General features: G+C 37.7%; 1 protein-coding gene across 4 annotated transcripts in view; it reads right to left on the reverse strand.

Moving 5' to 3' along the window:
* The window catches only part of WDR41 (WD repeat domain 41), a 184,153-nt gene that overhangs the window by 38,137 nt on the left and 132,096 nt on the right, over positions 1-13,920 (reverse strand). For 3 of the 4 annotated variants that reach the window (XR_007152089.1, XR_007152087.1, XM_047858246.1), the window contains exon 3: positions 9,338-9,453. Coding sequence is in view for 2 of the 4 variants with exons in the window: in XM_047858246.1 (XP_047714202.1) it covers positions 9,338-9,453 (116 nt within the window). In the remaining 2 variants the exon portion in view is untranslated. Of the gene's footprint in view, positions 1-9,337; positions 9,454-11,705; positions 12,013-13,920 lie in introns of those variants that run through there. The other variant, XM_047858260.1, reaches the window with a different exon arrangement.

Raw genomic sequence — 13,920 nt, forward strand, 5'->3', positions numbered from 1 at the left:
TTCAGCGATTGTGTAGAAATGTGCTGTATTTCATCAAATCTAAGATATCAATTATAAGACATTCTATTATTTTATGGATTATTAAGATAAAAATACTGCCAATTATAACTGAAAGTCACCATCAGATATATACTGTTTCCAAATTTCAGAGAGGTTAAAATAGGAAAAAATAGTCTTCTTAGAATCAACATAATAATTGCCATATTTATTAATGTTTATAATGTGGCACTTTCTAGTCCAGCAAAACTCTGATTATCTCCAGCAGGTTTAAAGCACTAAAGAAATGTTTTTTCAATGAATGAGCAAACATTTAAGTGTTGCAAGGGCTCTGTAAAATAGATAATCATTCAGTTTATTAACGTAACCTCATTTTTTTTCTTTTATCATTGTTAATATAACTACTGTCACAACAAAAAGTAAAATTAAAAAAATTTAAAATCCAGCATCCCACTCCACACATGGAATTCCTTTTATTTTTTTCAAGTTCCTGTCCCATATTTATGTATAATCTTCAACATGAAACCACATCTTTAAAAAAACTCAGACTATACAATTAAATGACTAAGCAAAAAACTATATGCATGAAAAGAAGTTTAACAAGGTGAAGCATGATTTAAAGAACTATAAAAAAACTTTTAGAATGTCCCATCTTTTCCTCCCCTAATCATGAGAACTAAATTTACCATAAGAGTTGATGATTCACTCATTCATTCAAGAAATATTTATTAAACACTATATATTAAGCATTAAATATAATTATATTTGATAATACATATTTGATATTGAAAATAAAGATTAAAAGGATAGTTCTTACCCTTGAAGAACTCAGTCTACATTACTAAGTAATGCTACAGGGTCCACATCATGAATCCATTGAGAATTCTCATTTATACTCAATTTAATTTATAGAAATCATTCCTTTTAAAGGAAGGTGTTTAACCTTCCCTTTGAACATCTTAGAGAAAGTGCTCTCATTCTTGCCAACTGTGAACTGAAATGTACAGCAAAGCTTCACAAAGATTTGTATAAAATATTTTCACAAGAATTCCTATGTCTATTACCCAAGTGCTTATTTAATAGTTCTTATTCATTTGAATATATTTCAATTAAGTCAAAGGTGGCTACAGATACCAATATAACCTTAGAGGATATAATGAAAAGTACAGTCCATAAACCTGCACATAAACTTTCCTGTATTCAATATCTACATAATCATAAAGCACTTGAAAAATAAAAACAGAACATTATTATGGCAAAACAGAAAATACCTATAGTTAACTAACTTCCCACATAATCCACAAATGTAATACATGATGCAACTAAAGTAGTATACATTTTTTATAATAAAATAGAGTTGAAAAATGGTACTACAATACCAAAACCAAACACAATTGAAAATATACAAAAATTTCATTTAAAATAGATTTTTACTGTGGGTGCCTGGGTGGCTCGGTCGGTTGAGTGACCAACTTCGGCTCAGGTCATGATCTCACGGTTTGTAAGTTTGAGGCCCACATTGGGCTCTAGGCTAACAGCTCTGAGCCTGGAGCCTGCTTTGGATTCTCTGTCTCCCTCTCTCTCTGCCCCTCCCCACCTCATGCTCTGTCTCTGTCTCAGAAATAAACACACATACATACATACATATACATACATAAATAAAATAGATTTTTACTGGGGCTCCTGGGTGGCTCAGTCATTTAAGCGTCTGACTCTGGGTTTTGGCTCAGCTCATGATCTCATTGTTTGTGAGAGTTCGAGTTCCTCGGGCTCTGCGCTGACAGTGAATCTGCTTCAGATTCTGTTACTCCCCCTCTGCCCCTCCTCTGGTTGTGCTCTCTCTCAAAAAAAATAAACTTAAAAAAATAAAAACCGAAATAGATTTTTATTTATCTTTTTGCTAGAACTACTTGAAGAAAATCAAAGAAGTATGTAGAGACCTGTAGAGAAATAAAAGGGAACTTGAAAGCATTTTCATGACCCAGAGACACCGATGTCATTGATCCTTTCATTAGATTTACTTGAACATGATTTTTTTTTTCCTTAAGAAAAATGCATACATCAGGGCGCCTGGGTGGCTCAGTCGGTTAAGTGTCCAACTTTGGCTCAGCTCATGGTCTCACAGTTCATGGGTTAGAGTCCAGTGTCAGGCTCTGTGCTGACAGCTCAAAGCCTGGAGCCTGCTCAGGATTCTGTGTCTCCCGCTCTCTCTGCCTCTCCCTCGCTTGCACTCTGCCTCTCTTTCTCCAAAATAAACATTAAAAAAAATGCATACAACTACATAACTCTAATATGTCAATGTCTGACGTCCCTCTTTAGTTCACATACATTGAAGGTATTGGAAGATTCCATAGTTTTCATGGTCATTAGGAAAGGTAAACCCTTTGTAAATTCTCCCCTCCACCAAATCACAAACAAGAAGCTAAACTACGCATCAAAGTTTTCAAGTACTAGAAAACCAAAACTCCCTGTGATTTCTATTAAAGGGAATCTCTAGGGGTACCTGGTTGGCTCAGTTGGTTAAATGTCTGACTTCGGCTCAGGTCATGATTTCACAATTGGCGGGCCTGAGCCCTGTGTTGGGCTCTGTGCTGATAGCTCAGAACCTGGAGCCTGCTTTAGATTCTGTCTCCCTCTCTCTCTGCCCCTCCTCCCTCATGCTGTGTCTGTCTCAAAAATAAATAAAAATGTAAAGAAAAATTTTTTTAATAAAGGGAAGCTCTATTCACCTGAGCTCAAGTTTCTGTGAAAGAATTTCTAACTACTAAAGAAACATCTTGGCCTCTGTGCCCCACCAGTTAAATTAGCGTGTGAGAATGAACTGAGCATGCTCAGTTCAAATCCTTCAGGGCTTTCTCTGAGGATATGTTTATACAGAGAGGGAACATTCTGGTTTGCTCTTGTTTTTGAGGTAAGCTTACATCTGAGTGGGAAGCCTGCAGATGTCCAGGTGTACCAGTGATTTAAGTGATATGTCTACCCACCTCAGGATGAAGTATGAGAAATCCCACAGCAGTTGTATATAAAAGCCAACATCCTTTAATCCAGCTTTTTTCCAGTTATTACTTAATATGTTCAGGTCCATCTATGTGATTCCTGCATCCAATACCTAAGAAAAAGTTTTCTTGTTTTTTCATCTTTAAGTTTTATTTATTTTGAGAGAGATAGAGGAAGAAAGATGAAAGTGAGGAGGGGAGGGGCAGAGAGAGAAGGAGAGAGAGAATCCCAAGCAGTCTCCACGCTCAGCACAGAGCTGATGCAGGGCTAGATCACACGACTGTGAGATCATGACCTGATCTGTAATCAAAAGTCAGACGCTTAACCAACTGAACCACTCAGGTGCCCCTTTAAGAAAAAGTTTTATACTCAAACAAAAATACCTTTCAAATTGGCATTTTTATTTCCTCTATATCAAATATATATCATTTTTCAATTTTTCATTATGATAATTTAAATGTATATAAAATTGCAAACAGTATGACAAAAATCATCATCAGTTACTCATTATCAGTTACTCATCATCTCTCTTCAATTATCAACTCATGACCAATATTGTTTCATCCGTACCACACCCAATCCCCCCCCTGCAGATTATTTTGAAGCAAATCCAATTAGCTATATTTCATCAGTAAATATTTCAGTGTGTATCTTTTAGGAATCCTTTACATCAAAGTTACCATTTAATTTCTTAATGTCACCACATACTCAGTGATCATACTTCCCGATCTCATGATTTTTTTTAATTTTATTAGAAGGAGGATCTAAATAAAGTTCATAATTGGAGTAATTGATATAGCTTTAAAGTCTTTTGTTCTATTTATTCTTCATATTTTTCTCCTTGCAGTTTGTATACTCCAACAGGAAATGTAATTTCTCATAGTCTTTTCTTTGTGTGCATGTAAGGTTAACAGCCATCAGTAAACTCTCTAAATTTATTAGAAGTTGCAAAATTACAATATTCCAATTCCACAATTTTTCCTAGCCTGAATTCTTCTATAAAAAGAAATTTCCTCCCATCAATTATTACTGATCCCAGATACAGTCTGTATAGGAAAGGCAATATAGATCTTGCAGATACCCCCTCAGGAGAAGCTGTCCAGCTCTCAGAAAGGTGATTACCAGCCTCCACCTGTTGACTTCAGGGTCCATTTCAGTTTTGAAGCCAAAGTCATACTACCTCAGTTGGCTTCCAGGTAATGGAACTTACGCAAGGTGGTGGAAGCCAGAAGCATGTTCCTGGATGACCCTCAGCTAATGACTAAGCAAGGCAGGGTTAAAAGTCCCAGTTACTTCTATCCAACATAGAATTCCCCTAAAGGGCATTCTTTCCTCCAGAGCTCCCCATGGGGCCTACAGAGACTTTGTCAGATCTAGACCATAGTCTGAGACAGCTCCCCTTGTCCAATCCTGCTTCTTTCTCTGTCCCTTCACTGGTGTTTCTAATAAACCATTTGCATATTTAATTCCATTTTGTTATCTGCTTTGCAGGGAACTCAGGGATTAAGAGGGTCTAAATCACCTTGACTATTGATTTCTATTCTCTGAATATAAGGAAGATATTCTTAGCTTAAGAATATTTTCTTAAAGATATAGCATACGGTTAGTGAATTATCAAACTGTACTGAGTTGACTTAGTTTCTTGTAAATGTACAGCTTCACCAGCTATCCTAAGGGCACATTTTGTTCTCCAGTCTGGCATTTCATGGGTCAGCTGATTCTTTTCCAGTCATGATCACCATCCTACATAACCTTGTCTGTTTCCTGGAGGAGCAAGGAATGGTCAAATGAGCAACAGAAAAAACTATTCTTAAAATGTGTTATGAACTCAGTTTAGTTTAATGTGTCAAGTGCTAGAGTATTACATGCAATTTTAGCACAGTCCATTATTTGGAAGACTCTTGCTGAGGCTTAGCCTTCTTTAGTGATCTCCCAATCAATATGACCCTCACTTCATGTTCAAAAAACACTAAAGAAGAAAAGAAAAGGCAGCTGTCTGTTAGGTTATACAGGATTTATTTGGTATCTTCAAAAACCAATCTGTGAAAATTTTCCACTCACTGATTTTAGCTGAGCCACCAAGAAAACAAGAAAATCCTTCTGCAAAATTCTCAATAAAATGATATTATCTAAAGACCTGAAGCGTGAAACCTGGATTACAACAGCTGACCAAAAAACCAGAATGTAAGGTCCATAAAAATTAAATAAAAAACATAAAATATAATATGTATTTATTTTAAAACTGAAAAGGTATTTCTGTAATTTGACAATACAAAAATAATATACATCTGGAATAGTAAAGATAATTCTAAATTATCTAAACTACAAAATTGAGAATGAAAATGCTGTGCTCTTGGGGCGCCTGGGTGGCGCAGTCGGTTAAGCGTCCGACTTCAGCCAGGTCACGATCTCGCGGTCCGGGAGTTCGAGCCCCGCATCAGGCTCTGGGCTGATGGCTCGGAGCCTGGAGCCTGTTTCCGATTCTGTGTCTCCCTCTCTCTCTGCCCCTCCCCCGTTCATGCTCTGTCTGTCTCTGTCCCCAAAATAAATAAAAAAAAAAAAAAAAAAAAAAAAAAAACGTTGAAAAAAAAAAAAAAAGAAAATGCTGTGCTCTTAATTCCATTTAAATAAATACTTATACAGTTTGTATATTTCTTATATCTTTCTTACCAGTAGTGACCATTTAGTTTTTTTCTTTCAGTGCAGAATTCAGTTTTTTAAAGCAAAACACAGATTGAAAGTTCTATAGGTCTGTAACTGACAGAAAAACTTCCTAACTAGATGTAAATTTTGGCATAGTAATAACTTGAATACAAATAATTAAATGTGACTCATGTAGTAGTATCTTCACTTTATTGCACAAGCCAAAATGTAAGTTTTGCATCCATTTTTAGACATTTAGATTCACTGCGGTGGGCAGCAAACATGGCCACAAGTTATTCTCCCTTTGTCTAGCACCATTTACAATAGGACTTAGTTGCTTCTCCCCTCAAAAGGTAGAGTTTATTTACCAACATAGTGAATTTGGCCAGCTCCTGACTTGCTTTGGCAAACAATACAGCAGCAAACACCACAGAGACGTGAGAAGAGCTTACAACAGGGCTTTCCCTTTCGTTCTTATGAGAACTCCATGATCACTACGTGCACAAGCACTTGAGCAATCTTATGAAGAGCGATCCCAGTCATCCCAGCTGAGTCCAATGTGAATCACCCAGCCCAGCCCATTTACCTGTTGACCAGAGATGCATAGGTTAGGTTTACTACCTAACCAAGATCAGCTGATCTTGGCACAGATGGAAAACACCCACCCAGCTGAACCTAGCCCAATAATTGGTGAGCTAAGTAAACAGCAGGTTGTATTAAACCACTAAGTTTGGGGTGGTATTTAAAAGAGCAATATATAACTTGATACACTTATCTATAACTTTCTACTGTTAACAGAACATTTACTACATCATTAAACAACTTATTTATACAGGAACATCAGTGTGGGGAAAATGTAATCAGATATTAGCATTTTCACAATGATCATTATTCTAGGTGATGGCCTTTTCTGCAGATTCTTACTCTATGTAATAAAAGCCAAGAGGACATTTCAGAGGACAGGTTGCAACGAACATGGTATCTTAACAGTTAATCTATATAAAAATTTAAAGATCACATCCTGAAAGTACACTGTATATTTTTATTTAATTTTCTTACACAACATGATCTGAGGATTCCTTAAGACCCAAATATTAGTGATTATAGTCTAAGAAACTACAGTAAAACTTTGGTTTGTGACCATAATTCGTTCCAGGAACATGCTTGTAATCCAAAGCACTTGTATATTAAAGCAAATTTCAAGAACCATTGGCTCACTTGTGATCATGCAATGTTTGGAGTCACACACTACTCATACTGCAAGACACTGCTCATTTATCAAGTTAAAATTTATTAGAAATATTTGCTCATCTTGTGGCACATTTGCAGAACAAGTTACTCACAATCCAAGGTTTTACTGTATTTGGGTTTTTTTAAAACCTGCTTAGCAACTTACTATGGTAAAACATGTAAGGAACTTTAGCTGTCCAGGGGCAAAGTGGCTCAGTGGCTCAGTAGGTTAAGCATCTGACTCTTGGCTTCGGCTCAGGTCAGAATCTCATGGTTCTCGAGTTAAAGTCCGGAATCAGGCTCTGCACTGACAGTGTGGAGCCTGCTTGGGATTCTTTCTCTGTCCTTTCCCTGCTCCTGCTCTCTCTCTCTCTCAAAATAAATAAGTAAACTTTAAAAAAAAAAAAAATTTAGCGGTCTAAACATCCCATGTTTCCAGCGATGCTTAGCTTCAAAAATCTGACTGGCTGGCTGACTAAAAAATCACAGTGTCTCTTAGAACATATGAGCAATGAATACTACCAAAGGGCTGAAGATTCTTATATTATGGTTTACATGTTATGATTTGTCTGGGTCATATCACAACAAAACAGTGTTGGAAGGCTAGTAATATATATGAGGTCAATCTTTTCAAGCAAAAGTTGAGGAACATAGTGTTGTACAATAATGTGTCAGGATTTTGTCCCTGGTTTCTAGAAGGCAGCTGGGCTCCTCAGAACTCACCTGTGTTTATGCTAATGAGATGATGTAGGGTGGGCTCCCTACACAATTAAGGATAGGGGCTGGCCATGTGGGAAATATGAACCATGTAATTAAAGGTTTGGTGCTGTGAGCCCTGGGATATCAGCCTGACCCTCCAACCTGAGGCTGAAGTATGGGCAAAGGGCAGGGAGAGAAGGGCTGGAAATTGAGTTCAATCAGGTGGCAAATGACTCAATCATTCCTATGTAATGAACCCCAATAAAACTCTGGATAATAAAAACTCTGGATACTCAGAACTTAAGTGAGCTTCCTTGTTGGTAATACATACTGATGTGCTGAAAGGGTGACATGTCCTGAGGACAGAGAAGCTTTGGATCTGAGATCTTTCTAGACCTATGCATCCATGCATTCAGCTGGTTCTGACTGGCATTCTTTATCATAAAACTGCAATTTTAAGAACAGCGCTTTCCTGAGTTCTGTTAGTCTTTCTAGTAAGTATCGCACCTGAGCCGGTAGTGGAAATTTGTAGCCAGTTGGTCAGAAGTGTGAGTGGCATGGGACCCCTAGAGATTACAACTGGTGACTGATGTGCAGAGAGTGCTGTGCAGGACTGTGTCCCTAGCCTGTAAAATTTAATCTAACTCCAGGTAGTGTCATACTTGCACTGAACATGGGAAAAGCAATACCAAAGACATTAAAGGAAAAAAAAAAAAAAGAGAGAAGACAAGGCTAATAGACATGAGAAGTGATGGTCAGAATTAGGAATAATCACAACAGCAGTCACCCATGGAGTCAAAAATGGGGGAAAAAAAAGTATCAAAGGTAAAAGAGAAGATTAGAGATGATAGCAGAAAAATTGATAAGAACAACAGATGGGGGTTAGGGAGTTAGGATGGCATGAAACATGCACACTTAATATTGTCTGTGGGGTCATATTCATTCATTTAACAACTATTAATCACCTGCTATATGTAAGGCACTGTCTCAGATACTAAGGATACTGTGGTGAATAAGAAAAACATGCCTCCCATGAAGTTTAGATTCTAGTGAAGACAAATATTAAGTAGTTACACAACTACTTAGTTACCTCTAAGTTACTAATTAGTTACCTCTAATTGTTATTATGCTACATATTACAAAGGATAACCTTTAGTTGACTAAGGGCTTAATAAACAGATACATACATCAGAAATGAGCTACATCTACAATCCTAAGACCTACATACTTCATCTCTATTTGCAGTTAAACACAGTATTATCTCAGTTGACAAGAAAGTAAATAATGAACGTTTTAAAAGGATTTCCTCATTAACATAAGATTCAGATTAAATATTTACTTTCTACTAAAAATAGCACATTCCTGGTAGGTACTTGATAGTTAAACATTTCCCATATTTGTTTCTCAAATTTAGGTTCACCTTAACAAAACTCATGTAAAATTTGTTTACAAGCAAATTTTAAAGTCATACACTTCTTCTAAACTAACAAAAAATTTTCCTGAGCAATAAAAAACAAAAGAAACTTCAAATAAAAATAACCATCAAATCACCAAATATGACATGCTGACTTCTGGGCAAAAAATGACTTCAGACGCATATTTCATTAAGATGCAGATGTCAATTTCGAGTAAATAGTTGAAATTTTTAGATCAGATGATCAGATTTGAAATTTTTAGAAAAGATGTATTAATTATGAAGCTGTTTTCAAATATACAATTCCCTAAAAGCTCTTTCCAAACAGTAGGCAACTGGACAACTAGAGCTTCTTACCTGTATTCATCTAACTGTACCAGAAACCGTACAATATCATGATGAGCTTTCAGTACAAGCAGTTCAGTGTAGGGATTCTGGGTTTGTTCTTCACCTATTGTCTGTAAGGGAGATTTCTTGTATTGGATAAAAAGAAAACAAAAACAAGAGAGAAAGAGAAATTAAATTATTTACGATAAATAACCATAGCGAAATAAAATACCCTGCTTCATGGTGTACATCTAAGAATATAAGACTTAAAAAGCTATGATATCATGTTCTAATACTATATATGATTTCCCCTAATATCAACTAACTGCCAATTTAACATAAAATATTTCTCTTAACCACAAATTCACATCATGAATTTTTTCTTCTTTGTTAGAAGTGACCTAAATATAATCCTTAAACTCAGATAATCATTCTTCAAATTGTTATCTAAAAACAATCTAAAAGGGAAGAAAAAAATCTCACTCTTGCATTCATTTTAGTATTTTCAAGTCACAATATATTTACAAAAAGGGTGAATTTTATGTTAAGGAGATTGTATCTCAATAAACCTGACCTAAAAAAATCAATGGGCCAATCTAACTCTATTTTAGAATGAGTGTTTCTCAATTAAAACTTGATAACAAAACTGCAGATCAAAAGGGTAAAATAGAGACTACAACAGTGCCTGGCCCGTTATAGGTACTCAATATATGATTACTGAATGAATAAAAGAAAGGATGAAATCCTTTGGAGTTGATAAATTCAATAAATTCCATTTTGGACAGTAAGTCTGATAAAGATAATTGCTAACAGAGAATTAGGTCACAGCCCATAAGCCAGACACTGTGCAAATCATATACGGCATATAATTCACTCAACAATTCTGTAAGGTAGGTCTTATTAACCTCATTTCTGTAGTCAAACCCAGTACTATTTCATGATAAAACCTTTGTTCTTAACCTCTGAACTGCAATTTCTCAAACTTGCCACTACTGAGATTTTGGGCCAAATAATTTTTTGTGGTTGAGGACTATTCTGTGCAATGTAGAATATTCAGCAGTATCTGTAGTTTCTACATACTAGATGCTAATAGAAATCTAACCTTCCTCATCCTGAAAATCAAAAATGTCTCCAGACATAGCTAAATGTCCCCTAAGGGCAAAACATCCCACCAGAGAAATACTGTGAAACTAGAAGTCTGGATACAAAGTTCTCACATAAATTAAGGAAAATCATTGATTCCAACAACGCACAAATTCACAACAGTTATACAGAACGTGGAACTAGCATGCCTAAGTGTTTTCCCCAAAAAATCATCCCCAAAGCAGTGGGTGCTTTCTATTTATCCCATCTCACTTCTGGCAGTGGTTATGACTAGAAAAACAAAACTGAGAAATCTGAAAACTGTATACCACTTGCCCTAAATGAAAATTTATCAGGAAAGGCAGAATCAGTTAATCTAATTATATGATTCATCAAATAAGTGGGTTAATTTTGAATTATCATGTCACATAAATGATAATTTTCTACAACTTTTCCATAATCCTTAGGATTTCAGCCTATGTGAAATGAGTCTAATTTGAAATAAATGCTTTTAATAGACAGTAAGCCTCAACTGCAAAAATATGAGGAAGTCAAAAGTGAGAAGTAAGGTTGCTGACTCACAACTACCCAAATTTTTCATTTTTAACAATCTAAACAACTACTTCCTATGAGAAATAACGGGAATTCAACACAAATTCTAATTCTCGGGTGGCACACAAAACCTTTCAAGGTTCCAAAATTATTGTATTCAGTCTTTCAAATATAAATTTCATTACAGTCAACTCAATTATTCAGGCCCATGAAGAAAGCCAGACTATGGAACCAAAAAACAGCAGTTAATTACAAAATCATTTTTTGACTTTGAAGCATATTAATTTTTTAAAATACTTCTATCCTTTTTTGTTCTTGGGTAAATAATCAAATATTCTATTTCCTGAGCAAGCATCAGTTGGTGGGAAATGACACCAACTCTAATAAACCTTAAGTAGAAAGTTGCAGTCACCACTTGTTTCTCGTAAGCCAGATACTTCTATAATTGAAATGAAGCTAGTTTAAGCACGGAGAAGGCTAGCTGAATGTCCTTGAGCCTGCTGTTGAATCACATCAGCTTCAGTTACCTCCTTTTGAAACAGGGATATTTAATTCTCAGGATCTTAGGGGGATCAACAGTTCAGACGAGCCACAGGAAGGGCGTCCCCCGCACGCCCACCCCGCCCTTGCCGGCCTCCGAACCCGCAGGCCCCGCCTCCGCCCGGGTCTCCCGCGTCTGGATGAGGCACTGGACTCTGACAAAAGCCACTGGTCAGGCATGCTCGGCCTCTGTGGCGGCAGGCAGAGTCGCCAGGGGGTTTACCTCGGCCAGTCCCTGAGGTTCTCGGCCTCCCCCGATCAGCCATCGCAACATCCGGGCAGCGGCAGCTTCTCGCTGGGCCCAGGACCCAGTCAGCCTGAACTCTGCGCGGGGCTCAGCCTTCTATCTCCTGGGCAGCAGCGCAATGGAGACACTAATACTTGCCGCCCCAGATTTGCCCTGGGAACGAAGAAGTACAAGGCGAAGCCCAAAGAAGAGGGAATATTTGTGTCCCCAAAGCGCTGCCTTACTCAGACACAGAGGGTTGGTTTGGGGCAGCCAAAAGCTAGAATGGCGGAGGGGATTCAGAGGCACGCGTAGCACCCAGTGAGCACGCGCGGAGGCCTCTCCAGGTTAGCGCTCGGAGTTTAGGTAGCTTCAGCGGCCCCTGGTGGACATACGTAACACAGCACTTGGAGCCCGGAGAGCAACCAGTACCAACAGCCTCCTCCTTCTTGGTTGGCTTTTGACCTTCACTTGGCTGGGGGGCTAGAAAACTAACCTCTCCAACCTCCTGGTTTCCTAAAGAACTGGCTAGAGAAGCTGTACTTCAGTAGATTCTGCATCTGGACATATCCAGTGGCATGTGTGTACACCAGAATAAATCTGACCAACATTTATTGTGTGCTGTAGTAGAGGTGCTAAGTAAGGCTTTACATTAATTCTCATGGTAACGCTATAATGCCTATTTCATTACAAAAAAAAAAAAAAAAGCCTGAAGCTCTGAAAAATCAGTAGTTTATCTAAGTGACTACACTGAAAATGGAATACAATCTCCATGCTGCTCCAAAACTGCTCTTGACTTTCTAACCCAGAATCTCCCTAAATAATAGAAGGCACTTTAAATCGTCTGTTGTGACTACTAGATTTTCTTAGGCATTCAAAGGGTTGTGGTCCTCTACTCTGGCTGCCTGAAAATTATGAGGTAGCTTTTGAAAAACACACATTTCCAGCTTCCACCTCAGACTTAACTAAAACAATCTCCATGGTTAGAACATAGGAATTAGGGCTTGGGGAAAGTTTTTCAGGTGATGAGTAGCAAGGTTTGAGGATCACTGGTCTAGGGACTACTAATACTTATGTCTGTAAAAGTTCGTGCATATATTTGCATATGTGATTATTAGGTTCAAATGAGGGTCCTAGCAGTAAATTCTTATGGAGAACCTACCACAATTGTCCCAACCACTGCATTAATTCAAAAACATGTACTGGGTACAGATGCACCAAGATCCCAAAAGCAGTAAAATTGCTGCTCTCTAGGATCAAAGCAGAATGTACTGGACACCACTAATAGAGGGCCATACCCTCTACATGAAGGTATGTTGGCTATAGGCAGCTGATCAATGTAACTACCAGTCCCTGGAGAACTGGAATCTTCTGTGATTCATCTTTGTATTCATTGTGAATGCACTTGACAAAGGAACACTCAAAAAGGTCAGGAAAAGGTTGCCTTCAGTGTGCTAGCCCAAAATTGTAGTCTGTATGCAAATAAAGATAGACTGAATAGAGACTGACTAGCCCCTAGTAAAGGGGGACTCATCTTAAGTGAAACAAAACCCAGAAACACCAGGATTTGGGTCCTGGAAGGTCAATCTTCAAATCAGGCAAAATGGTTGCCCACGTAGACTAAATTTTATCCTTCTGAGTTTCCATATTCTTGGTGGGGGAGGGGTTCCCACTGCCTCGTTAGTCTGATCTAAGAACGCTTTTCTGGTCTCTAAAGCACTGGTCCATGGATGAAGATTTTCTCCCTTGGTTCCTTTTAGGGCAGCTGAGAAAGAAATTTATAAAAGATTCTATGAGAGTGACCTCGGAGAAACTGGAGGAGTAGGAAGCACCAGGAATCCCCTCTCTCTACCTAGACAACAAATGTACTGGCAGACTTAATACAAACTATTTTGAAGCTCTAAATTCTATTTAAAAGTTTGCAGCTTTCAGGGGAAATCTTGGCTAGCACAGAACCTGGCCATCATTGTTTCAATCCCTATTGACTACAGCTGCTTACAGGGCATTTAAAGGAATAACACATCTTTAGGTTTCTTCCCTGCCCTTTTCCTTATTTTGGGCCTTATATTAAAGATTAAGTCATTCAAAAGCAACCACATACGTAGAGAAATTTAGAAACCCACATGTGCACAGGCAAAGACACTGGCTTAAAAAAAGACATGAGGAGACCTTGAGCTTTCAACTCAAGCTAATCCCCAACACAGAGACACTT

The sequence above is a fragment of the Prionailurus viverrinus genome, chromosome A1 (genome assembly GCF_022837055.1).
Source record: "Prionailurus viverrinus isolate Anna chromosome A1, UM_Priviv_1.0, whole genome shotgun sequence".
Lineage (NCBI taxonomy): Eukaryota > Metazoa > Chordata > Mammalia > Carnivora > Felidae > Prionailurus > Prionailurus viverrinus.